Source organism: Anoplopoma fimbria, chromosome 19 (genome assembly GCF_027596085.1).
Source record: "Anoplopoma fimbria isolate UVic2021 breed Golden Eagle Sablefish chromosome 19, Afim_UVic_2022, whole genome shotgun sequence".
NCBI lineage: Eukaryota > Metazoa > Chordata > Actinopteri > Perciformes > Anoplopomatidae > Anoplopoma > Anoplopoma fimbria.
In genome coordinates this window covers 9,331,388-9,358,536 of record NC_072467.1, presented here as the reverse complement: position 1 = coordinate 9,358,536, position 27,149 = coordinate 9,331,388, and the positions used below count along the sequence as shown (strand labels likewise).

The following is a 27,149-nucleotide window of genomic DNA, read 5'->3' as shown; positions in this document are numbered from 1 at the left end:
TTATTCATTTTTTTAAGTTGACATAACAGTATGTGAAACAACATATTTCATATTTTGTGGAATCAACATGCCAATTTATTAGAATTAGTATGACTTATAAACTATATAGTTTGGGGTTTCATTTGAAGAGCTGGCTTTCAGAAAACTTTTTCTGTAAAGGTGTAACTTGCAGATGCTCTTTCAATACCAGCATCGTTCTAAATAAATATATAAACTTATCATGTATTGTTGATTGTAAGCATTAATGACTCTTAATAGTGTATTGCTTATTTGTACCAGCTAGAGCCCCATAAAATATGCAGGATGAAAGAAAACTCTGTGTGCTCTGAGAAGGCAGCATACTGCACTATTTGTTGATTGTTACTAGCATTAGTTGCATGCTTTATTAATATAGGTTCCTCCTATTGGTCCCAAGTGCTCACACTGTACATTTTGGTAACAGCCCTGTAAGGATTCATTAGAGTCTCTGCACGATATATAACACCAAGACACAGGTTGTTTCTTGGCTGTGTCAACAATAGCATTGAACACATACTAACTCTGGGATTAACATGGGAAAGACCAAAAGGTTTCAAACGTATTGTATTTAACTTGTGTTTTCCCTAGATGATAGTAGCAGTAGTTTGAGGCTTACACTAGGAATATTAACATGAGGTAATCTTTGTGGTAGGCAATGACCGTATTAAGAGCACAGGTGAAGTGGAAAGATGGTTTTTCGTGCAATGCAGTACGTTTTAGACTGACTGTAAACTCTAGTTTGTTTGCAGGTTACAAGAATGATCTTCTCAGTCTTATTAGATTCAAACCAAGTTATTGGTTCAGGGATACTGCAGGTCATCTGGTTGCTAAGACTTAATTAGAGATGTGTGGTTCGATTGCTTGACATGGATCAGATGTAGTTAAAAAGCTTCATGGCTTGAGCCTGTGTTTGAAGAGAGAAAAAAAAAGAGAGTGGCTAGCGTCTATATAAAGGAGAAAAAAAGCTGAATGCAGCCGTGTGGGAAAGAACTAGGAACATTTCGGCACTTGGTCAAGGCATTTAGGATTGGGGAAGGTATGTTATCGGCATGCCAACATCACTGCTCAAACTGACAACACGGGGAACATCTGGAGTCCATGCTGTGCAACAGTGTGACGCATTCTATTACACACTCACAGAAAGCTACTAGTACAATGACTATGCAAACACGTGTTACCTTTTACATTACACATATACGCGGGTTCGTCCTTGGCCGTGGCACTGGGTTGCTGTCAGTTTTCCAACTTTGCTAAATTGATTCAACTATAAATGAAAGTGGTTCTCTAATGATCATTCCCTACAGTACATAATATGACATAAGATGTACACCTTAAATTGACTGTCTACCTAAAGCAGACAATAAATGATGACTACATGAGCTCTTTTGTAATTTAAGAATGGCAACTATCCCTCCATAAATTCCAGGTTATTGTGGGAAAACAACAAAACACACGGGTACATCACTCCATCTCACATCTACGCACATCAATAATCAATAACATTCATCATGGCAAGGAGATATTCCTGACCTCTGTTTGTTGGTGTTACATTCACATTTGTTTAACAGTCAGCATAGAGTAACTTCCTGCTTTCATCAAACACTGTATTGACAATAGTGATATTGTCAACAGGGCCAACTCTGCTTGGTCTTTGGCCTGGTCTTTTCTCTTATTCTCTGCCCCTCTTACATCACACATTGTGTCTGTCTCTGGACGTGGGAGTGTCTCTGTCTCCCTCTGGTGCTCAGGGTTTGTACTCCATCACCATCATCCCCCCAGTCGAACCTAGCGCATCTTGTAGTCATGGGATATGGCCGCTTCACACAGCTGCCCTTTGAAATCCAGCTCAAATGTAAAGTCCAAGTCGCGCTGCAGGTTAAAGAGAGATGGAAAAGAAAGATGGCTGTCAGACAGAGGGGAGGTAATGAGTAAGCAAATACGTGGCAGAAACAAACAAAAAAAATGTAAGACCAGAGACTCAGATTTTCCATTTTGACCTGACAGCAGTACAGTGTGTTAAGTAAGCACAGACTGTTTGTGTGAGACAACAGGAGGAAGCGAACATGCTTTTTCATCCCAGAGGGGGAGGAGAGGACACGGACAAGGTCAACAATAGATTTGATAGGTTGTTGTTTGTCTGCAGTGCTGCTGCCTGCTTGACTGCTATCCAACACTGAGGAGTAAACAATCTGTCGTGGGCAGGCAGGGCAGGATATGAGTCATCTCTAAGCTAGGATATAGGGTATAAAGAGCTCAGATTATACTGTGAAACACTTTTTATATTATCTTATTTATTTTCTCACATTCTATATTTTCTTATATATAAACACAATAAATCACTTTAAGGCAGATACAATTAACATTGTTGTTATGATTCCACACACCACACTACACATTAGGAAGTTTAGACTGAACAACACTCACAATGTTTTTCTCATTGGGCTTCATGTCAATGCTGCCGACTATCTCCTCTCCTCTCCGCACCGTCAGATAGTCCTCCAGGTAAAACACTGTCTGCTTCCAGTGGGTGTATTGAGCATCTGGTGCTGGGACACACACACACACACACACACACACACACACACACACACACACACACACACACACACACACACACACACACACTTTTAAAATCATAATTTTAATATACTAACAAAATTGTACCACAGTCTAATAAAGCAGCCTTTATAAGTGCTTTCGAAATTGTAATAAATGATGTTAGTCATGGTTAAAAAAGAAGGCATTGGTGCTTTATAGATCAGCCATAAGTCATTTATAAGAAGTGTTTACTGGTTGCCAGGTTATGAAATAATCCGTTGGCTGGTGTTTAGCCCACACATGACTGAAAGAAAACTTTGCAAAAGGGCTGCAGTTAAACAAAACTTTGTTTTTAACATCTTATTTATGTTGACCAAGGCAGAGAAACGAAAAATGATTAATCAGTGACTTGACATTTATAACTGCTGATTTATTAGAATTTGAAAGACATGAGCTTTAATTAATAGGGGTTTTCCAATATCTGGCTACCCAAAGGTTGCTCTTTTTAATTGCTTAAAGCTAATTTTGAGCATTATAAATTATTGTTAAACCATTAAGAAAGCTGTCTGTAACATTTTAATTATTTATAATATTATTAAACTTTGTTTATAGAGCACTAATCAAAACAAGTACAAAGTGCTTCACAGGAAGAAAAATGAAATAAGATACCAAAGTGAATGATAAAATAAATAAAAAAGAAACAAGAAATTAAAAAACAATAAAATAAACAGGCAAAGAGAAAGTTATTTAAAAGATCTGTAGCAGGGGTTTTGGAAGACGAGTGAACGTGAATATCAAAATCACCACAAAGAACAATTATATCATAATTGAATACAATACTAGAGTAGAAATCCAGGGAGCTCCATCAAAATGAAGCCAACTGGTTTAGGAGCGCAATAAATTACAGCAAATGTGACCGGCAGTGGACAACGAAGTTTAAACATGAGCACTCTATAGGAAGAAAACACATGACATTCTATTAGGTTACATCTGAAATGACAGATAACAGGCTGCAACGTCCAAATGACTCTGTTAAAAGAGAGGAGGGCACTGGAGATAAAAAAACAAAAACTTTTTGGACACGAGGCTAGGTTGTGAGAATTCTTGGTAAAATATCAGAAACCATTGCAACTGGAAGGCAGAAGGTCACAGCTGCTTTTGAGCAGATATGTCTGGATATTGAGTAATTGATGATGAGCAGGGAGAGAGAGGAAGAGACTCGGGACTTACCCGTCTGGGGAAAGATCAATACCCCGTAGACGAGCCTTGTATTGAAATGATTGACGAGCCTAACGCTGTCCTGCTCCGTAGCATCCAACGGCGATCAGCGATAGTAGTAAACCGGTGAGTGGTGCGATAAAGGCTGGTTGGAGGCAGAGGAGATGACCGATGACCGGAGGTGGCAGCTTTCTTTAGTGATTGAAACTCGTGCATGTCCTAGATGAAGAAGGCAGCGGGAGATCCCAAGGTGGACAATGGGGAGATGGTCGCTTTGCACAATGTTTCCACTTGCGGGCTACATGTAGTGCTCCGTTTTACACTTTATACATCTATGACATGAACCCACCATAGGCCTCAAGTTCCCATGCCTCCGCTGGGACACGCATAATATAACGGGCCGTCACTCCCATGCGAGGAATAGGATCTTCTCAAGCCTGGAGTTCCTGTGATGATGGAGTGGGATCGCTGTCCGTCAAGGGAATGGAGCAGTCATGGGACCTGTCGCGGTCCAGCCGATGCAGCCAGAGGAGCCCAGGACTTCCTGACAAGCAATGCTTTCCTTCAGTTTAGAGCGGGTAAGATGGCGAGATCGACTCTCGGACATCACACTTGCAGACCGCGAAACTTAATAAAGTGCTAAAATCTTAAGATTAACAATAAAAGTAGCGACAACTAGCGACCAGCTATCCTAGCCACCGGGCTAAAAACAAACGAGCAAGCAAGCAGCAGTCGAGGCAGGCCACACAATTTAGAAATTGAGATCAATGCGTCTGGATATCAAGTGTTCCTGATAACAAAGTTCTACCAACAAAGGTTTAAACTTTGGCAACACACCAACTAAATGACTGAGAACAGTAAATACATCATCCTCTTGTCAGTGATGCCTTTTTCCATTTCTCTACCCAGAGACTTCAGTCTCACCAAGGATCTGATGTCTATGCCAGCAAACAGACAAAAAGGCAGAGAGACACCATCGACAGGTTGTCAGTCCATCATGGGGCTAACAGAGACAGAAATACGGTCTTCTATCCACCTGGTGTGAATGTCAGGATGAGAATAAACACAACGTTTACAGAGGAGGAGCAGAGGCATTGAACCGAGTCTGCGTCCTCCTAGCTGTGAAGCAATAGTGCAAACAGAGCAGGTATCTCCACTTGAGTTCAAGATCACAGCGCTGAAGCAAAAGGCAGGACATGCATGACTGCATTCTTGACCTCTCCGCTTCGGTTCGAGTCAATCTTCTTTCATCACTTTGTGCCCACCTCATGTGCACTCATCCGTGTGTATATGTTAGTGTATGTGTGTGTGTGTGTGTGTGTGTGTGTGTGTGTGTGTGTGTGTGTGTGTGTGTGTGTGTGTGTGTGTGTGTGTGTGTGTGTGTGTGTGTGTGTGCCCCAAGCCCCCAAATAATAGTGAGCATCCCGCAGTGCCCTGGACATTACCGATCGCTTTACAGTGACTCAGGAGCCTTTTAAATTGAATTTCTGCCAGCTCGGTGGCTTTGCCTTTTAAAGACGAGCTCTCTCTGAGTCCATAGATGAAAGGGCTCGCCAGTCACCGTGGCTGCTGCACAGGCCGGCCTCTCCGTTTTTTGTGCAGAGTTCAATAAAGGCACTGAAAAGCTGCGTTTCTTATACTAATTCAGTAGATGACATGGCATTTCTACTGACCAGCATGCATTGCGATCTTTGACCCCCACTTGCCTTTTTTTCTCTTTCGCTGAGGGTCTGTGTGAGTCTGATGTGACTTTCGCATTAGGAATCAATTGCACTTTGGCTCTCTGTGTGTACGTTTAGATATGTATCTTAAAGTTTTTGGCAGACGCGAAGTCCTCAGTTCTGACAAATTTACAGAAAATCAGTAGAGGGGAAGTGGGCAGGGCAGAGAAAGCTTATGTTTGGAAGTTATTGTATGTTAATGTAATTCTTTATGGAAAAGATACAAGGTTGTGATGATGCCATAAATTGATGAATAAAAGATTATCAGTACCAGAGGGCATACAAATGCATTGTTCATACAAACTTTTACAGTGATACTCTCTGCTTAACATATCATTTCAATGCACAATATTTACCACCACCACTAGAGGTCAGTCACACACAGATTTTGACACAACGTCTCCGATGCCTACTCTGGTCCAGCACTGCTTGGATCATGTCATCTGAACTGCTCTGATGTAAAGTGACAATGACACTTATTATTGTAATAGATGGCTTCAACGTCTCAACACAGACCATATTGGCGCTTTTAATTTCTCTTTGACTTCAGCTACATTATTACTGCAAGGGTCTATTGAAGCTGTCCAACTGATGGTCTTGATTTTAAACTCTCACTTTACTTGTTGATGCTTTATGTCTGCTCAATGTGGGGACATTTGGTTGTAGTTTGTATGAAACAAGTCCAATAATATCCTCCCTTGTTATTTCATTTTGCCCTCCTCGCAGTAGTGTATGAAGTGCTCGCTACCAGCATGAACACCCCACAACTCACATACAACATAATGTCAGACGGTCTATTTGCCTTTGGAAGTGAAGTATCCATTCTGCTGCGCTATCAGATTAGAGAGATACTGATCCTGACCTCTGGGTGGTGCTGTGTTATTGCTGTTAGGGCTGGTAATAAAAGATCTCCAATGCACACACACACACACACACACACACACACACACACACACAAACACACACACAAACACGCATAGATCCCTGTATGTAAAGTTATAGACATATATAGTGAGGCTGTTTACCAGTGGAGAAACCAGTCTTCTTGTGACATTTGGTGAACTCGATGTTGAAGTAGGTGACCAGTGCATGGACGTAGTCGTTCCTCTGGATCTGCAGGCAGAACGCTGAGGTGAATGACAGGTCCTCAGTCTTCACTGTGTAGATGTCCACCTCCTGCGGATGAAAAGAGATGGACTCTTCTAAAAGATCAGGAGCCCATGAACAAAACTTACACCACAAGCCATTGGTCGCATTAAACTCTCCCTATTCACATTGTGTTCTCTTTTTAAAGGACATTTTGGGAAGTACAGTCTGCAGCTGGTTAGCGTGGCACAAAGGCTGAGAATGGAGAAACAGCCAGCTGGCTTAAAAACTGCACAAAAACTAAAGTGTGGAATCTACATGTTTTGAATTAAACAACCTAGATGGAACATTTTAATTACTCAGTATTCAGTGAGCTGGAAGGTCGATGTTTACTTCTTGGACAGAAACAAGGTAGTTGTTTTCCCCTGTTTCCAGTCTTTGGACTAAACCATGCTACCCTGCTGCTGTCTTGATTTTTAGGGTGCATACATGTGGGTGATATTGTTCTTCTCAATAACTTGTAGGTCTGACTTCAACCAGATCCTTTTTCCGCATTCAAACCTCCAACTAATGATTTTGCAATCTTACAACAATCTAAAAATGCGCTAGAAACCATCTCAGAAAGTTTGATATGAAGTGCCAAATGCATGACATTAAGGAGACCAAAAAACAACACCAAGAAATACACCACAGCTTCTACCTGCAGAAAGATATAGGGTCACCATCACACTCAAGTTGGACTGTGCTAAGATTCTATAAACATCAAGAATGGTAAGTAGGACAAGGATAGGGGGACCGGGGTCGTCTGGGATCTCTAACTATTGTGAGGCACCAGGTGTTATTCATGCATGGTGCTAGCGACCCAAAAATCTGTAAATGTCCCCCGATTCCAGTCAGTTTAACAGGGTATCTGATAACCCGTCGTCCCACTAGACCATGTTCAGAGAAGAACATGTTGTTCCAGATCCTGGTTTACTGTCGGGTGAACGGCACTGCGCCAACGTATCATGTAGCTTTAAACACTGAGAAACAGAGGGGAGTGCAGCTCACCTGAAAACACACAGTTCCCTGCAGGATAAAGATGTACGCAGAGGTGTGATAATCTTATTCCATCTACCATAGGCGATATTAGACATTCACTGCTAGCTTTGGTGCCAGATGCCACATTGTCTGTGGAGGAATGAGCCCTATGTTTGCTGGCATGAAAAACAATGCAATATTAATGTGAGATTCCCCCTGCTGTTTTTAGAAAATATTCACTCCCATAAACACATTTACCAGATATTTACCCTGGTCGTGGAATATAAACTTCTCAAAGTCACATTTCAAATTTCAAGACTGCAATATAATGCACTACAATGTTTACACCCTTGTTATTACTCTCAAGGTGAAATAAAAGATTTAAGAGCCCTATCATGCAGGTTGTTATTTCTGCAGGATAATACTTGGTTATGATCCTCAGTGAGTATTGCTACCAACGTTTCAAGCAGCAGTTTAATAACATGAGGTCCTATGTGTGCTACTCCTCAGCTATACAACCTTAATGAGGTCAGTCAGTAATCCATTTAAAGACAATAAAGCCTGTCAGCAGGGTCTCATTGTGGTAAGGCTTCTATTTTGTCTTCTTTTTTTTGGTACAAGATCCCAAGACAAGCAACACTAAAATAAAGGTGTGATCAGACAGCAATTTTCACTTAGACAGAGGTGAGACAGGGCAGAGCAGTCCAATCAATACTAGCGATAAGAAGGTCACTATGACAAGGAGCCCAATTAGAAGGACTAGATGGGCTGCTATTGACATGCATGACACAGCAGCCTTAACAGTGTAATCCACACAGTGAGAGGCACAGACAGGGCAGCAGCCACTCATCAAGCTTGTATTCAAACCAGTCACAGCATGCCATACATTATGTGTACCAATTAAACTATGTCCCTTAGAGTTAATATGTGTGAGTTCTACCACTGCAATCATGCTGGAACAGTTTTTTAGGCTTAACCAGCATTAGGAAATGGTGGTAACAGCTTGTTGTACTGTGAATATCTTGGTAATAATCTGTAATGTAAAGGTCAGAAAACAATCTTGACGCAAGGTCCATTTTGTTGTCATTTTTGGGCATTTTATATGATATAATCTTTGTCAGTAGTTTTATCAACTTTATCAAAAGTTCTTTTTTTTTATACCAGCTGAGGCTGATGGGGATTACATTTGTTTTGCAGGTATTTATTCATAATCCATAGTATTGGACATATCTTGATCAAAAGAGGCTGTTTGATGAAATGTTAAGGGATCACCAAAGTTATTAAAATATTCATCCTGAGGGGGAAATGAATGTGTGCGCAACAATTTATGGCAATCAATTAGGAGTTTTATTCTGGGAACCATTAATATCTGTATCCAATTACATGCCAATCTATCTGAAAGTTTTGAGATATTTCAGTCTGGACTAAAGTGGCCGACTGAGAGAACGACCAAATCACTGACACTGCCATCCAACTACACCAATGTCAACTCTCATTTGCGTTTGTTCCACAGTTTACAGTTGGTCAGGCTTTGTGATGAATCAGTTATCTGCCACTAGCTAAATTATTTTACCAACCTTGATGAGGCAGGCATTTGTCACCACATGTTTGGCGTCCACTACGTCCACAAGTGGCTCCTTCATGGCCACATTACGGATACAGGTCATGTCGAAGCCATACACGTTCTCCCACCCTGGTGAATACAGCATGATTGAGTTACTTTGCTGGCATGTTCTCAGTTATGCTTTGTCAAAGAAAACAAATGACAAAGTGTTCTTTACATGCTTTGATTCAGTTTATTCAGTTTCCTAGGGTGGGAAAAGCCATGGGAGATGACAACAGTTGGGCTGCAGCTGTAAAACATCAATTGTCGCAGTCTTACTTGTAGAGCTTCCCAGAATAATCTGATATACGACCCCAGAGTTAGACCCTCAGTCAGTTTGGAAATCATTTTCATTTTGACGGATGAAAGTCACTGAATTCGGGGATGATTTGTAAACATGAGCCTCCTTGAATGCAGCCTCCACTCTTGCCTTGAATACCCTTGCAACTTTTGCTAAGTCATTCCATACATTATTCATTAAGCTCCTTAAGAAAGTGTGTGAGCAAACATCTCTATAGTGACCCAGAAGGGGAGATCTACTTTAGAGCCCAGGAAAGCTGGTGATAATGAACAGGTCACAAACCTCCAGGGAATTGTAATGTGCTCTATTTGAATTTCTCGCTGCCCACTTAACTAAGGCAGTGCTCGGCCCAGAGTAGCACTAATGTCCACAGGATGCTCTTAGAATACTGGAGTGCTTCCGAAGGCCACTTCTAAATCAGTCTAAAGGTCGTCTTGGCCAGCAGAGAAGAAGTGTTTGGTCAATATATGCACTTGTCTCACCACTTTTCTCAGTTTGGCTATGTGTTAAACTTCAAACCACAGAATGATGGTATCCAGAAACCATTGGAAAGCTTTGCATAGCATCGAGCCAATGTGATTTGACTTTTTCATGGGGCAGTGTGGTTGTATAATTTCACAGATGTATGGGGGAGTGTGAGTAGGAGGCTTATTGGCCATTGTTCTGTTTGCATGCCTGTTGTCATCTAGGTTGTGAACTGGCTTAACACAGATGCTAGCAGGAAAACTTCTACCAAAGTCCTCCGGCAGGTTAAGATTGGGATCATACAGAGACGGAGAGGCTTGTTGATTAATAATATCACTTATCCCCCCCAGTGTTATGCCAAAGATCATTTGCAGAGCTCGAGAGGTTGTGTATGAGTACGCCCACACTCCTGTGAGTACAAATCGGAGGTGTGGATGGTGTTCTACATCTGCAGACTTACAATGCAAAGACATATTCCTGGTTAGAGCCACCCAAGAGCTTCAGTAGGACAGTACAAGTGTGTGTCATTCCACTCTCCAGGTACAGGTAATACACACAACCAGCCCCCACATACACACTCTCACACTGAACTCACAATGTATTTTGAAGTCTTTGTACTGCCTGTCCTCGATGGCCACCACATACAGAGAGGCACGATCAGGAAACATTAATCCACCGGATTTCTGTTTGACAAACGAGGCAAAGAAATAACTCTTAAATTAATCCTGAACACATTATAAAAGGTCGACATTACAGCATCGGTGACATTGCATTCCTCAGCCGAGTACAAATATAAATTATTGAGTTGTTATTGTTCCCTCAGTGCGCAGCCTGGATTAGCAGAGCTGTTTATGAATTATAAGACTATAACTATTATTTTCCAATCACAGAAGATAATGGACAACAATATGGGTGGTATATGCCAAATTCCTACAAACATTATAGACTTCTTATTAATATAATAAGTCTTTCTTATCCTTTCTTGTTTTCGTTTAGGTTAATGCCATAATGATCATTGAAGGTGCTAAAGTTGAGATTGGAAGCATTTCTACTGACTCTAAACGGCTCTCAACATGCCGACAGCTGAGCCAGCGGCTTGCAACTAACGGTGCCAACAGAGCTAAAAGTTTACAAAGTCTGTCAACAAAGCAAAGAGAAGCTCGGTTAACAACACACACAGAGGGACAGCGACTTCATTTTCTGCTCTGGTAAACATCCCTTCACTATATCTTTACATAGCAAATAGTTGCTTGCTGCTATAGTAATGCTCTGAATCCTGTATATTGTACCTTAAAAATAAGTTGATGAAGTTAAGCAAGATCATTTTAAGGGAAAGCGAGATCATTTTGGTCTACTGGTTTCTTTTTCTCTTTCAATTATTGGATAATTTTATGTTTTATAATGAAGGGTTGCAAGTAGTACTTAAAGACTGGAAGCTACTGATTTAATACAAATAGCTACGAATTTAATTTTGATTGTTATAAGATTATCAGTTCATTTTTTAAACAATCAATTTCAGCCTAAAGCTCTAGATACTGCCCTCTAGTGATAAGATGCCAGGATGATAACAGTACTTGCTGATACTTTTATTAGTATTTATTCCATGGTTGTTGCAGTGATGATTTAATATGTCCCTGGGATATTTGTTAATGCAGGATAGACTTATATGTATACCATGTCTATACACACATAAACACACACTCCACACATCCTACCAGCCACTTGTCCCTGGCAAAGATGACTGTGTTGAGCATGGACTCATAGAAGAGGCAGTAGCCCATCCACTCAGATATTATGATGTCAACCTTCTCAACAGGAAGCTCCACCTCCTCCACCTTACCTTTGAAGATGGTGATCACTGCAACACACAACATATCTTTTAAGTCATAATCAATGCTCGTATTCAGGCGTACCAAAAAGTGTCTACCACTAAAATGTAGGAAAGAAAATTCCTATAAAAGTGTATAACATGTCGAAAGCAGATTTAAGACTCAAGTCAGTACATCTATTATGCATATACAGTATGTGACAATATTGTATCACTGTGTGCAAAGAAGAAACTGGTATAGTATGTGTGCTACCGTGGCAGCCATGGTGTTCTTATAGAAATCAAGCCACTTGGGGTTTACAGTGGAGGAGTGGATTTTGCCGATTAGCTGACTTCAGCTTTTCTTTTGTTCTGCTTTTCTCCCTGGTGATACAAAGTGTCTGTCAGAATGACATGCGAACCCTGTTACTCTACCTGCTCATGTCTTCCTGCTTGAATCTCAGTGAGTGAACGTAGTGTCAACTCTCCTTTCAATTACTCGTGCATACTTGATATTCATAGGCTTATAGACAGAGCATCGGCTGACAGGTTGGTTTATGGAGCTATCATTTGGTAGATGCACAGTCAGTAGCTTTGGACTGAAGTTACAGAGGTTTTATGATTCAAACATATGCTTTGAAGTTTCGTAAGTTGGCAGCATGTTTGTGCAAATGAATATAAATGAGGCCCCAGTGCAGTATGGAATGATGAACACAGAATCTTCTCTTTCTCCACATCATGCGTATCTGCCAGCCTTCTCCCTCTCTACTCCTCATTCACCATTTCTGTCACGACTGTAAGAGAGTCTGCTGGCCCCTTCACTGCAGATGAAGTGCAGTGTCATCAGAACGCAGAGAGGGGGGGCTCTTACCACTGTCAAGGTGGTTGGACTTGATGATCCTCTCTGAGTACTCTGATATACTGGAGCATTCAATCTGGCAGAAAAAAAGAGAAGAAGAAAAATGAATTAAATGACAATAGATAGATGAACGACTGCGATGCTTTGGGAAGAATATATTTAATGGGTTGTCTAGCACTTAATTACATGTTCTCAGTGTGAATATAATGCAGATTCAGAAGACTTTGAATATTGCTGATGTGCTGATGTTGACTGGAATGCCTCAAAATAAAACTCAATCAGCATATATTGACCAGATACATTGCACTATTTTGAAGGGGGATACAAGGAGATCCCAAGAATATCCCATCACTTCTATTAAAGACGCTGCTTTACATTGTTTAAATCCTCACATTTGGAATGGCTAACTGTGGTTGTAACAGGTATTCACAAATTTCAATCTTTCACTAAATTAAAAGTACGAATACATCAATGTAAAAATACTTAATTACAGATAAAACTCTTGCATGAGAAGACCGTACTAAAGGTACAGAAGTATTAGCAGCACAAAGCACATTCAGTCTTGCGGTTCACTCCCAAGGAGTCAAGTCACGTCCAAAGGGTCACAAGATAAATCTGGGGGTCATAAGATGATTAATGGGAGAGAAAATTCTGCTTTAGAAAATTGTATTCATTCTTTGTACAGAATTTTTGTTTTGTTTTATAAAATAATTATTCAGGGTCATGAGAGGTCAGAAGCCTAAGAGGTTGGAAATCACTGGCTTAATGTTTTAGCAATGTGTTGTAATTCTAAGCTTATTCGATTATTCAGAGATGTCAAATCTTATCTAAAAAGAAAGTACAAAGTAGACAAAAAAATGGAAATAGTATTTGAGTAAATGTACTTCCCACCACTGCTAAAAACGTATAATGCTAAAAAAATTCTTGCCGATCATTGACTGTTTGTTCATCTGGCTGCTCTACCTAACCAATGGTTCATCAGAGTGAACCCCAATTCCTTGTGTTATTTGGAGTCAAGACAAGTCCAGAATTGAATCTTTATTTTCTGATGTATTGCTCCTTGCATGAATGCCGGTCCAACCCTGCAGCCACAATAAGTTGCTCTCTGGGGTTGGAAAACAGGTCATCTTTGTTTACTGTCTCTGAATCGGTGGCTTACATTGCAGTCCTGAATACAAAGCCGCTTGGAAAACTGATGTGAAAATTGAAAACTGGGCAGCTGGATCTCTGCCAGCTTTAAGAGAAGGGGGAGTGAGATACAATAGCTCACCAGCTTAGGCTTTGTGAAGGCATTCTCTCAAGGTATTTTCCTATTCAAACAGTCCTGTGTATTACTGTAGATGGGATTATTGGTGTTGTAACTTTGCCTTTTGTGTCTTCATTTAAGATTTTTATATTTTGTATAGTAATATTTAAACAAAAAATGCAAATATAATTTGCACAATTTATTTACAGATTTTTGCCTAATGCTTAAACACTAACTGTTTTCTTCATGCAGAGTTTGATAGCAAAAGTAGCTTTTTAATCACGTACAGTATGTTTGTGACAGAGAGCCTGACGGCAGCAGGTAGCTAACAATTGAGGGATTATCATCTGACATTGTGAACTGAGGTTAATTTTGCTTTGCAAGAGACGTCCTGGGTCCTGAGCTGAAAATAAGAAGATAAAGGAATTTGACGGGATATAATTTGCAAGGTGACCAGTCCCTGAAACGCTGCCAGAGCATCCTACTTTAAGTAATTAGGGTGAAGATTAGTCACTACTCAACTGCATCCAGCCATTTAGCTCCAGTGGGACCTTCAACTTCTAGGTTTATTAGTCTTTTGACATTTTAAATTCTTTTAAATTATCCTCTCTCTGCTTCCTTTTTGTCTCATCACTTTTCAGAAATACCTGCATCTCTGTCACATTTTCCTCCATGCCCTCTCTATAATACTGTTTCTTTCTGAGTCATCAGCTCCTTGTTTGACATATTTTCTACTTCCTCTGCCCACCAATGCAGGACTAATGGCTGATTTATTGAGGTGACAGCGAAAACAGAGTTATAACATAATAAAGCCTCCTTCATTCATCAGAATAAACCCCGGACACTTCTAGTAAGCAGATCCCAAACAAAAGGAGAACATAATTCAGGAGGAGGCATTTGTCAATACCGTCCTCTTCCAGCATCAGGAAATCTGCGAGTATAGATTTCCACCTGAGTGTGTACGATCTGTTCCAAATCCCCCGGGACACTGTTTGTCAGAAGTGTGCAGACTTATTCATGCTGCAGGAGATCCATCTGTTCGTAATCAAGCAGGGGACTCCTGAATGAACTCTTGGTGCTGTGAATTGTAAAAAGAAAAAAAAAAAAAAAAAAAAAAAAAAAAAAAGGCAAAGCCATGCTGGGACCCTTGTGGAGAGAGCAGGCTGAGAAATAGAAGCACTCAGCTGCTGCCTTGGACTCTCATGAAGAATTAGGTCTTTTGTTTTAGAGGCAGGCAAAGGATTATACAGGAGAGACAAACCAAAAATGGAGAAATTAAAAGATGTCATCTCAGGTATATCTTTTTTTCTTGTTGTTGCAGTATAACATACATACTGACATTTAATTATTGCTTCTGCTTTCTAGCTGAGGTCTTCAGTTTCCCCACTGAGCATGCATTCAGGGTGCAGGAACTTGACATTAGCACCACCTCCCTGGAGCAGCCCTATTCTCGGCTGCCTATTAGTGGAGGGCTGGTCAAGATGCTGCCGGTGGCTCCCACGGCCTTCTGTCTGTCAACTGCTCTAACACGACATCTATTCAATCGGCCATTAAAAAAACAGACTGAATCAACTGCATAAACAATAAGGAACTCCACCAGGTGTATGCATACCGTCGCTGCCAACGTCAGCCCTCTAATTGGCAATGATTCCTCATCTCTTTCTCAATCGCTGCAAGAGTAGTTAGCCATTAGCCATGTGTCCATCAACGTCATGCTTCAGCAGGAGCGCTAAGGCCTCGAGGCGTGTTAAGAGTCAACACACCCTCACAGGGTGCCTCTTGCACCTCTCTTACTAGTGTCAGGGAGAGTCACTGTCACCGTGGTCGCTGCAACTACTCCTTTTCTCTGGAGAGGCAGCAAGTCTAAGTTTCCCTGTGTCTGAGCTCTTGAGAGTCATACAGTGAATCAGAAATGAGTTAATATTAGTTCAATTTTATGCAGGATTTCATTTTGTTTTAAGTTAGATTTCTTTATTTTTATTTTACTCAAACATTTTGATTATAAATTTTACAATAATCACATGAACAAGCTTTGATGTACAATTGACTTATGAACTAGATACCATTTAGCAAATGCTTGCTTAATGTTACACCCAGAAGAAACAGAGCTGTTGCATTCAGGCTCAACACGTTCTGGCCCAAATTGTATGGTCTAGGGAATTCTAAGAAAAGTGTGTTTAATGGAATGTAGCTAACGTCTGCTTAAAAATGTCACCAGGTCACCTGCTAATTTACATACCTGTGTATTATTTACATACTTTATAAAAAAGATTGTTTTTGTTGTTAAACCTAAACTTATCTGACTCTAACTGGCATTTTCATTAGATATCCATCTTTTATCAAGCTGATATCATTTCATCACTATACATCAAAATCTCATTCTCTTTTAGTTTTTAACTGCAATACAGAGAGCAGTTATCTAAACTACAACACTCTTTGCCGGTCGTGCATGATATGCAACGTTTAATGGATCCTTGTGGTCCAATGCAGGATTAGATGCTGTCACTGTGCTGAAAACAGGCCTTCGAGCCTGCCAAGCACATGTCAAACCACCTGATAAAGTTCTATTCCGCCATGATTTTCTTTCAGAGTCTCGTTGGGTGTTTAGATCCTGATATATCTGCTTGCAGATCTAGTTTACATCGGCCCTCTGTGATTTCATGCTGGGCAGGCGGTTTACAGTCTGCACGTGTGAGCTGGTGAACTGAAGTTGCCGCCCATGGTTTTATATCAGGGCTGTTTGAGAGCTGGAATGATTCAAGTACATGGACTTACCTCACTAAACACTCACTTTATTAACTGTACCTGTTGGTATTTATTTTAAAATCCCACATAGTGCTCTACTGCCAGTAACCATTTGTAGATTGTGAAATGTCAGGGACGTTTTTAAAGGTCTGAGACAATTCTGATGAGATATTTACAGTAATGTTATCAAGGAGAAAAATAATACATTTTTCATTCTAACTAGTTACTGACGATGTGCAATACATTATTTCAAATGTGAGCTCAGTTTATCATGATTATATTACTCTGATAGGTATAGAATTCTAGAATTCAGCAAGGAGTCCTTTGTGGGTACTCTGTGGAGCCAGAATAAAGGTTATCACTTTACTTTTTTATGTAATGAGGTCCATATGATAGAGAAGTTATTGTTGGCCAAGAGCCCAGTCCTTTCACCTCACAAGCCCATCTTTCACGTGGAGCTTTACGAGCTTTAGGTATGATAGAGGTATTGGGCATTAATGCGGAACTCAAACTGAGAGCATCTGAGTCAAAGGTGAACTAAATCTCCGAAATATTAGCCCATTTTACGTTGCTAAAGCCTTTCCAGATGGGCAGAAGTAACGCAAGTGTGTGGTAAAGCACGAAATGTGAACTGATATTTCAGTTTAAAGTACAAAGAGAGGGAAAGAGGAACTGAGCGAGACCATAGAAGAGGGAAGGAAAACAAATATGGGATGCGAGGCAAAGTCACACATAAACACATAATGTCAACCAGGCGATTCCAAGTTAATTATTCCTCCCCCTCTCGCTTGATTTTTAGAACAAAAATAAGTTTCAAGTGTTCATCCCAAACTGGCGGTGTGTAACCGGCATGTTTTCTCAGACATGCCCGGACTACCAATTAATTCTGCTGAGGTACACAATAACAGAAAGAGCTCTTAAATCTCTGCGGCTCAGCCTGTCAACCAGCCTGAGTGGCCACAAACTTTTAGCACCTGCCTGTCAGACGAGATATTCCTCGAAAGATTATAGAGAACTGATGAAAAATGGTTAACATATACGTACAGAGTGCCAGTCATACACATGCAGGACATGTACACAGTCTGAGCAGCTTGTAGTGATTAGATCCTGATAGGTCAGCATGATAACGCTCCACTAATTGGAAACACGTCTTACCCCATACACGTGCTTAGCCCCCGCTTTGGCTGCGAACATGGACAGAATCCCCGTCCCGCTTCCAACGTCGAGCACTATTTTGTCCTTGAAGGCGTGCTTGTTGTGGTACATGGAGTTCCTGTAGGTGAGCGTCCTCACTTCGTCCTTCAGCATCTCCTGGTTTGGCATATGACAGATAATTTGAGGAAGATGTTGACACAGCTAACCCCTGCGGAGGGTGAAAATGTGTTTTGTTGAATTGAAAACATTGGCAGAATATGGAGGTCTGGATTTGCTGTGATATCTGCAGTGGTGGTGACAAATAGCACATAGCCTTCACCTAATCTTACTCTATTTCGTCTCTACCGTATGGCTCTATATTCAATCCATAGTTGGTGTCTCTGAATAATCCCCATGAGCCCCCAGGCTCAGTCTGTCTGCATTTCTTACCAAGGGCATGCATGTGTGAGTGTGCGGAATATTCAGAAATGACAGGAAAAATACACCTGACCTACTTTCCAAAAAAACATAAAAGATTCATCTCACAGGTCATGTTTTTTTCATAATTTCTGTTTCCTCTGCATGCAATGCAGCTGAACCAATGGAATATTAAATTATCCAATAGTAGACATATGAGATGCATTAAGAATGAAAGATTTTTCTTAAAAATAACGGCTAAAGTGTATCTTAAGCAAAGTTGAACCAGTCCTCTACCTTTCGCCATCAAGTCCAGACTTTGTGTAGAGCTAAACTGGAGTTAAGGCAGAAATTTATCCCAGATAGGGTTCAGAACTCATGTCCTATGATGGGACTGGCTGACCGTAACCCCAGCCATGGTTCTAACCGTCTACGTCTAAGTATTTGGTTGTTTTAGGTTGTTAGGGTAGTCCGAAGCAGGAGGAGGCTACATGTCACATGTGATCATCATTAAAGAGCCTTACCAACACAGAATAGAGGAGTCTGAAATGATAAGTTCTTAAATGAGGAAATAATACAAGGGAAAATAAAGATGACATAGAGAGCAATTTCCGCAGAACCAAAGTAGCTCTGAAGGCCAATTCATGTTTTCTGCCTGTCCACTGTTGTCACTGATCTGGTGATAGCAATGTGCTTTCCTACGCTGTGATAAGAGTGTGTGTATGAAGCACTAAGTTGTCAAATTCTACTAATTTACTACGTTTATGGTTTTAGTCGTTACTGCAAAACCTCACCTCAGTGTGCCCACCACTTCCCATGAGTCGGTTTAGTTTATATGTGAGCAAGCTGGTTGCAATGGCAATGGTACAAATAAAAATGTCCGCCGCTCTCACCATCCTGCGATTTTCTTTGGCCTGATTTTCATCAATACATTATTAATGGAAGCTTTGGCCAAACCCATGCGAAAATGGTTTAGAGCTCCTTTAAAGGAAAATAACTAATGCATTAATCATCATATACAGGTTGCAATATAATCATAAAACACATTATAAGTATTTTTAATATGCATTACAGATATGGGCTTGCAAAAAAAGTCAGCGAGTGAACAGCAACCAGAAGTATTATAATACTCGACCCAATAAGTTAAAATAAGATTTCTTTTTTCATTTTTTAAAAAACATTTGTAATGCAACCATTACACCTTTGGATAAACCAAGCCACAAATCAAACAGGAAATCTGTTGACTTTTATTAACATTTCTGAGCCACTTATGGGGAAGTGAAAAGGCATCTGTCCATTTAAATGTCAACTACATCTTGCAGGGATATTTCCTGTATCAATTTTGATCTATTGCATCTCCAAACATAGATGTGTTTACACCCGGGTTTGCAATGGGATGGATGACTTGTGTTGACTGACTGGCATGAGATTCTTAACAACAACATCATGGGTAGTTGGTGGCTTCACTGTCGCATTTATCTCTCCCCAGAGCTGTGGACCTGGAGGTTTATCAGGGACATGGGACACATCTGGGCTCGATGTTCCCCATGAATATAAACCAGAGGAGCAGTAGTATCTGGTGGTAGATGTTGGTTTCCTTTTCCTTGTTTTTACAGCACAACAATCATACAGAACATTTTCACTCACAGACTTTACAGACTCGTCCCAGCTATTTGTTGGATTTGTTTAGATTTTTCTTTGGTTAACATGTCATTTTATATGTAAGAAACCCATGTGAATCATGTTTTTTTTTCAGTCTTAGAGCCAGGCTGTAACAGTGCAATGTGAAAAATAAGTTGTTAGCATTTTGACAGTTTTTATACACTGCAGTATAGTTTTATTAATCTACTCTGCGGGAAAAATGTGCAAATGTAAGCCAAGCTGGGATTACCATTAACTGATAAAAAATGTGTGTTTAAAGGAAGATGCATATTTCACAGGGTTAAGTATTAACTGCAGTGCAAGAGCCTTATCCTCTCGTCTAAGGTGAAAATGCAAACAGGAATGCGCCAACTATATTTTTCGTTCACGATTTTAGTTCCAGAAACTATTTGGTCAAAAACAGTCATCATGCATGTCTTGTCTCACATCTATCCTATTATCCCTGACAAGAACGGACACAGGAACAAGAAAAACAGATAAAAAACATACCTCATGTATACCAAAGTGGGCATAAGAGTCAAAGTAGTAGTCTCGTGAGGTCATGTCCTCTGGGCTAAGGGACTTGGACATCTTCCCCCGCCCGGTACAGCTAGGGAGGCTGGCAGCATGAGGCGTGTGCGGCGGTAGAGGAGGCCGTGAGGCATGCTGGATGGAAGGCACCGGCTTGGGCAACGAGGTGGGCTGCGCCGACTGGGATTGAATTATGCGGATTGGTCGTGGCTGTGGCTGTGGTTGCTAGAAAGAGAGAGATAAAGAGGAAAAATTGTCCATTGATGATGAGGACTACCTATGGCGTTTGACTTTCAAATCACTTTCCAATTAAGAAACAAAACCTGGATGCAACAGCAACTTTGCATTACATGGTTAGGGCAATGATTGTCTCCCAGTCAACCACTCCCCTTAATAATTTCCTCTGCTCTCAGCTCAACTCTGATGCAACTGAAGCCATTTGGTGATTTCACAGAGTCCAGAAAGTCTATTGAGTCATGGGATTACTCTGACTACTGACATGAAGTCAGCCCGTCGGTCAACAGAAGGGAAAGCTGGCAGGAGAGCTCTGTTCTGCACAGACGGCACACCCATAATGCCCTGATTATCACCTCTGAGGCCAGCTGGAGGGTCTAGCCATGGTGTGTGAATGTGTATTGGTTTGAGAGTGAGAAAGAGACAGAGATGAAGAAACGGACTCCCAGCATCTCAGTTTTGAGTCAAAAAAGCCGTTCTGGTGTTTATTCTCATTCCAACTTTCAGCCTTCCAAAAATAAATGACAAATAGTTGGCGAGGAGGATGAAAATAGTTTGACAGTGATGCTCAGAATATATCATTGTTTATCTGGGAGAAGAAACTAAATATAAATTAAAAAAGCATTGTGTCTCTGGAAAGCTAATGAAGGGAAAGCATAAGGTTTACCTAAATAAATCTTTTCTAAGGCACTTCTATACTGCAATTTGAACAATACTGCTGTTATTTCTTCTTCAGTTTGCATTTACACAGTCTGATCTTGTGGTACACCCTGACACATACCCCTAATGGAACTATTTCTTGCATGTTTTAATATTGCTCCAGTATCTTTCAGAGCTTTACCTCCAACTGAGGCCACTTAGCTAATCCATTAGACTGTTTTCCATCTTCATTGTTGAGGCGAGGGGTGGCATAATATAACCTGCAGAATTACATCTATATCTACAACTGTGATTTCAAGATTTCAGATAATTTTTCCAATTTAAACTTCACTCTGAAGTTTGTCAGGTATCTTTTAATGTAATGTAACAAGGCTGGCATATAACAGAGTCAATACGGTGGATAACCTTACTGATAGATGAAGTCATACTGTTGTGACTTACAGCGACAGCGCTGTGTGGAACATTGATCTAGTGGACTTCAAGTAGGATATCTGTACGTGACATTGATTTTTCCTTGTTTGAAAGAGTCAATTGTCCACCTAGTCCTCCTCCTACCTGTATCTTTCCCTCTAAAATTGCCATCATATTTATATTTGTCCTCTCTCTTCCTGCTGGTCGTAAATGCCATGGACTGGGACATATTGACTGGTCACACTGGTGTATTAAAGCTGACATATCAGGTGTTAACCATGCTAGCGGCATGGCTCAAGTGACGATGTTGTCTGTCAGTCCAACACTTTGATCCACACTGCTATATCTTCACAAATATTGGATGGATAGTCAAGACATTTTGTACAGACATTCATGATCCCCAGAAGATAATGAGAGAGTGATCCTCTGACTTTACCAGAGGTAACCTAGAGGTCAGGGAAGTGAGTTTGTGACCGGAGGGGCATTAGTTCAGCCAGGATTGGCAGGTTAAATCTGGTTGTTGAAAATGAAAAAGAGGCACTTGACCCTCCCTCAAAACCACCACTGAGGTACCCTTGAGCAAGGCCCCAACTGCTCCAGTGATGTTGATGGCCAGATCAGACTATGAACAGTACATTCCTGGAAAAGACAGCATTGCTCTGTGTGAAATTTTGATTTGGCTTTAGTTTATGACAAATACATACTAAACTAATCATCCTCAGCGGTGTGCTGTGTTAATAAGTTAATGCTAATTAGCAAATGGAAACATGCTAACACTCTGTGAACATGTGAATATTACACCATCAGCATGTTAGCATTGTCATTGCGAGCATGTTAGCATGCTAACATTAGCATTTCACCCATTTATGGAGCTGCTGGCTGTAGAGTCTCATGTACTGTGAATGGCAGCTCATTTCATAGCTAACCAGTAAGCCTTCTGCTACTATATATGTCGAGTGCTAATCTCCTAACTGGACCTGCAACATCCAAACATGTCTAACCGAATAAACGATTGGATCATATTCAAATTATTCAAAATATAAAGCTAAATTTGCATGGGAATCCTAAAATACTCCAGATTGAGCTAAAATAGCAATTGTTAGGCTAAATTATAATAATTTGGGAGATGCCTTCTTTTAATGGATTAGAAGTTGATGGGTACAGTTATATGAGTGATTTAGCATCTGTATATAAAAACTGTGTTTGAATATATTCTGAGCAACATTAGATTTTAAGCATTCAACACTTACAGCATACGCTTGATGTAACAGTATGCCATTAAACATAACAGCAGGAAGCATGAGATCATCGAGATACATCATTCTCTCTCCTTGGTTGAGTTTAAAGAGTTTTTGATTGTTTGTTATATAAAAGATCTCAAACATTGCGAGGGACTAATTAAAAAGGAATGACCAGCTGTTGAATTTGTAATCCTTTAAGCGAGGATGTTGAGGGAGCACGCCAGGACATTGCAGCATATCAACCTACTACTTACAGATATTCTCACACCGTATCATCAAGGAGACTTAACTGTAACTGACTAAAGATGATGATTTATATATGTATTAGTTTATTTTATTTTAATCTAAAATGACAAACAAATGTTCCCATTTAGCAACTGACCTAAAGTCACACTAGGATAATTCATGATATACACACTCTCCTAAAGACTGCAGATGCAATCTTGGCATGTTCTTGAAATAAATTACAACAGTGAAAGACAAACCACAGGATTTAGCAAACAGCTGTCTACAAACCATCCCTCAAAGAGTCAATAATTACAAGACAGGGCCACAGAAGGGGCGATTAAGGCTGCCAAGTTTAATACTCAATCAATGAGAACTTTCTAAAAGTTGCAGTAAAACGAAATCGCCCCGGGCCATCATTAAGGGAAAGATTAAAGTATACTAGGGGTGCAATATGTCGGAGGAGAGCAGCTGCAGTGAGTGTAACTGAGACCCGCCTCTGACCCCCCAGACAGATAAACACATGGGGTAGTATTTCAGACTGGATCCTCGTCTCAACATGGAGGTGAGAATTGGACGTTCAATTGGCACTTATGTTATGAGGGAACACACAGTCACCATGTACTTGTTTGGCTGTTAAAGATGGTGCCTGTTTGATAGTCCTGAAGTCTGTGATAATGCCATTAGGTGGATACATGGGGGAATACTCTGTAGGAAATTGGTGTTTTAATGCATATCCGAAGAAAAGTACCAGATATATGACTTAAAAGCTCTAATGGCCTACTGCAGGAAGAGCTTTTGTGTGTGATAAAGTCGAAGGAAATCAGCATCAGTGTCAGGAAAGAGAATATGTTTGGTCCTCTTCCATTATGGCACTTAGGTGCCTCTGAGAACACACATTCCACCACAGCAGAGAGCAGAGGAAGGCATAGATCCATCCATCCAGACAGTGTCCTCTTATCGTAATGTATCAGGTGCATCCAGCCCTCATACGTGAGCACTTTTACAAAATGTTGAGAGTTTGAGGAATGCTTTGCTCATGAATAAACTTGCTTTGAGGTAACTTTTTTTGTTTGATGAATAATCATTAACATATAGCAACATGAGGCCATCTCCAACTTCAGAGGGTGCTTGAATCTTTTCAGCAGTACTTATCAGAAGTGCACCCTCAGCAGTCACATGGTGAATACAAATGTGGCACTGCACTTAATACAACATCGGGCTCATGTCGTGCTGCTCTGACTTTAAGGCTAAAAAAAAAAAGCTGCATTAGATGATTTCTTTAATGAAACGGGAAAGATTGTAGATCACATGGTGTGCATTTCGGGAAAATGCATTTTCTTGGGGGGAGGGCTGCAAATGGTAGACTTAAACTATTTCCTGCATCCTGGGGATCCCTATTGAGGGGCCCTATAACGCGACCAGGAAGCCAATAATGTAGACTCTTGCATCGCTGACACATCACGTCTTCCTCTTACCCTACTTTATTCTCAAACAGCTGCTCAATACAACTCCCATCGTTCCCCCGTTTCGTCTGGTCTGCGAGCTGCTGCAGCACCTTGGACAGCGCAAGTCATTCTGAAGCAGCAGCAGCACACTCTGCCCCGTTCAGCCTCATCACCCTCACAGCATCTTCCTGATTGAAACGGGTTATTTTGTATGCATATACATTCTAATATATTCAGATGTCTTTGCACGCTGTCTGGGGGGGGGGATCCCTATCCGAGAACGAGTGGGCATAAGTGGGGGAGAGAGAGAGAGATCTAACGTCCTGCCACTGTCCTGTCTTCTAGTAGAATAAAAGTAAAATCCCACTGCAGAACACACTAACCTTGGGAGCTACAAGGTTAAAAAAAAAAACGATGCATGATTCTTTTTTTCAAGTGCACTCGATGTTGGAAATATTCACTTGGATGACTGTTTTATTTGAACATCCTTGCAGAGAGCCTATATTTGATCACTCAGGCTGCTGCTCGGTATCCGCATTTTTGTCCGAGGTGCAACTTCTACTCAAGGTAAACATGCTGCAGGACTCTGACGGAGCCCTCTCATTTTTTTTGTTTTTTTTTTGTCTTCTGAAAAGCAAAGGTGTCTCTCTCACACTTACCTCAATGCTCTCAGACTCCGCCATTTTTCTCCTGAGGAGCATGCAGCGGGACGAGTGCTTAATTCCCATAGGAGCCAGAAAAAGGATGCGCTCACACTTGAGAGAAGTAGAGAGGATGAGAAAACAGTATGCGCCTGGAACGATCTTCTCCTTAGTTCTTTATCGTTCAATAAGAATTATCTTTAACATTCCAAAAAACTGCGGTGTTCTTTAGAAATTCTAAGAACGGGAAAAGACACAAAACTACACGAGGTCCCAAAAGCAATGCAGCCGCTGTTGCAGTTAAGTGTAGTGGATTCCATGGTGCAAAAGTTTGAGGTCCGCCGGTGCGCATTCCTGGAGAGCATGAGAGAAAAAGGCATCATTTGGCATCAGAGATATCAGACTGATATAAAATGCAACGTCCCGTTCCCATGACCCGGTGAGCGAACAGATGAGTCTCAGAAGAAGATTGCAGCACTAAAAACCCACCACGATTATCACGAAAACACTGGTTTTAGACGCTGTTTGATTGATTCCTCCACGGCGTTTCTAAAAATAGTGCCGCGTACTCTGCTGCCACACAGAGTGCCAGAGAGAGAGAGAGAGAGAGAGAGAGAGAGAGCCTACATGCACGGAAATCTGATGACTCTCAAAACGTGCCAAACAAATTTCTTATTAATGGTCATCCTGCTCTGTATTGCCATGAAACCCAGCTGTTTGCTCCATTCATTTCGCTCTCCATCCTCGCAAAGTGCTGAACAATGTCTGCCCAGAGAAAGTTGGAGTTTGGTTTACTCCCTGTTGAAAAGCGAGGACGCTGTGTACTCAGGTTACACACACACACACACACACACACACACACACACACACACACACACACACACACACTCACAGATAGTGTGAGGAGGTGACCACTCCTGTGTCATTGGCCGGAGGGGCAGTGTCAGAGCTGGCTGCTGTTTGCACGCATGTTATATGCTTCACCTGCTCTGCTCTGTCCAGGGATGCAGCAGAACGCACATCCCAAACACACACAGTCACATGTATTCACCATTTTATTCGATGCCTCTTTCAGCTCTAAGCCGTTAGACTCCCATGCCTCTCTAATAAAAATAGATTGCAGTTTATTTTCACTTGACACTTACTTAACCAGGCTGTTCTCTTGAGATATTTTGTATAACACTAATGATTCTGCCCAAACCTCAGTGCTTTTCTAAATGACTGCAGAGTGCCATTGCAGTAAGAACTGTTTCATAACTATAAGCGTGTGCTGGTGTATCTTGTCCCTGAAGCCCTCTGCTTTTGCACAGGAGTCTATTTTGAGGAGAGGCCATCCCTCGCTGCCACCCACACCACTCACCACTTGTTACATTATTCAGTAGAGAGGGTAGGCAGACAGTCTCCCATCACCAGGAGGCACCAGGAACCTGCCCAGATCCTATTTTTGGTGCCCACACCACGCGCCATCATAAACATGAATACCTGTTACGCAGAGTATGCAAGAAAACATGGATAAGTTTATTATGTACAGATAATCTGGGTAAATAAACATGAAAGCTGCACAGATAGGCATGTCCATTGCACCCAAGCAAACAAGATTAAGAGTCCATCCATATTAGCTGCTTTGTAAGGCTATTCTTTAACATTTGAGCTACATGCAAACCTTAGTTCGCTAAAATGCTCACAAAGATAAGGCTCACAAGTTGATTAAGAGCAGGCACCCCTCCATCTGTCTTGGAGGATGCCCTGGCCAACCTCTGCTGTCAAGTGGCAGACAATGGAGGGTTGTCAGCTGATTCCTCCTTGCATTACAATTTTGATTTTGGTTTAGCACCTCCAGCACCTCCACAGCACATATGGCTCAAATCCATGCATTCTTTCATTCCTGATTTGGCTGATCTACCCACTCCATTGCTTGATTTGTGTTAACCTTAGTTTA

At 41.0% G+C, this 27,149-nt stretch overlaps 1 protein-coding gene across 2 annotated transcripts; it reads right to left on the bottom strand.

Annotated features, from left to right (window-relative positions):
• Positions 1-1,803: 1,803 nt before the first annotated feature.
• On the bottom strand, positions 1,804-25,326 carry LOC129107824 (protein arginine N-methyltransferase 8-B). Of its 2 annotated transcripts, none has more exons than XM_054619389.1 (10): positions 25,229-25,326; positions 20,330-20,575; positions 17,783-17,938; positions 12,649-12,712; positions 11,686-11,828; positions 10,566-10,653; positions 9,179-9,294; positions 6,521-6,671; positions 2,443-2,564; positions 1,804-1,887 (listed from the first exon to the last, which is right to left on the bottom strand). In XM_054619389.1, exons 1-10 carry the CDS (start codon positions 25,295-25,297, stop codon positions 1,804-1,806), a joined length of 1,239 nt encoding a protein of 412 aa, XP_054475364.1. In that variant the 5' UTR covers positions 25,298-25,326. The 2 variants fall into 2 exon arrangements, with proteins under 2 accessions (XP_054475364.1, XP_054475363.1); XM_054619388.1 differs by having other exon boundaries at positions 20,330-20,560; positions 25,229-25,297.
• Positions 25,327-27,149: the final 1,823 nt, after the last annotated feature.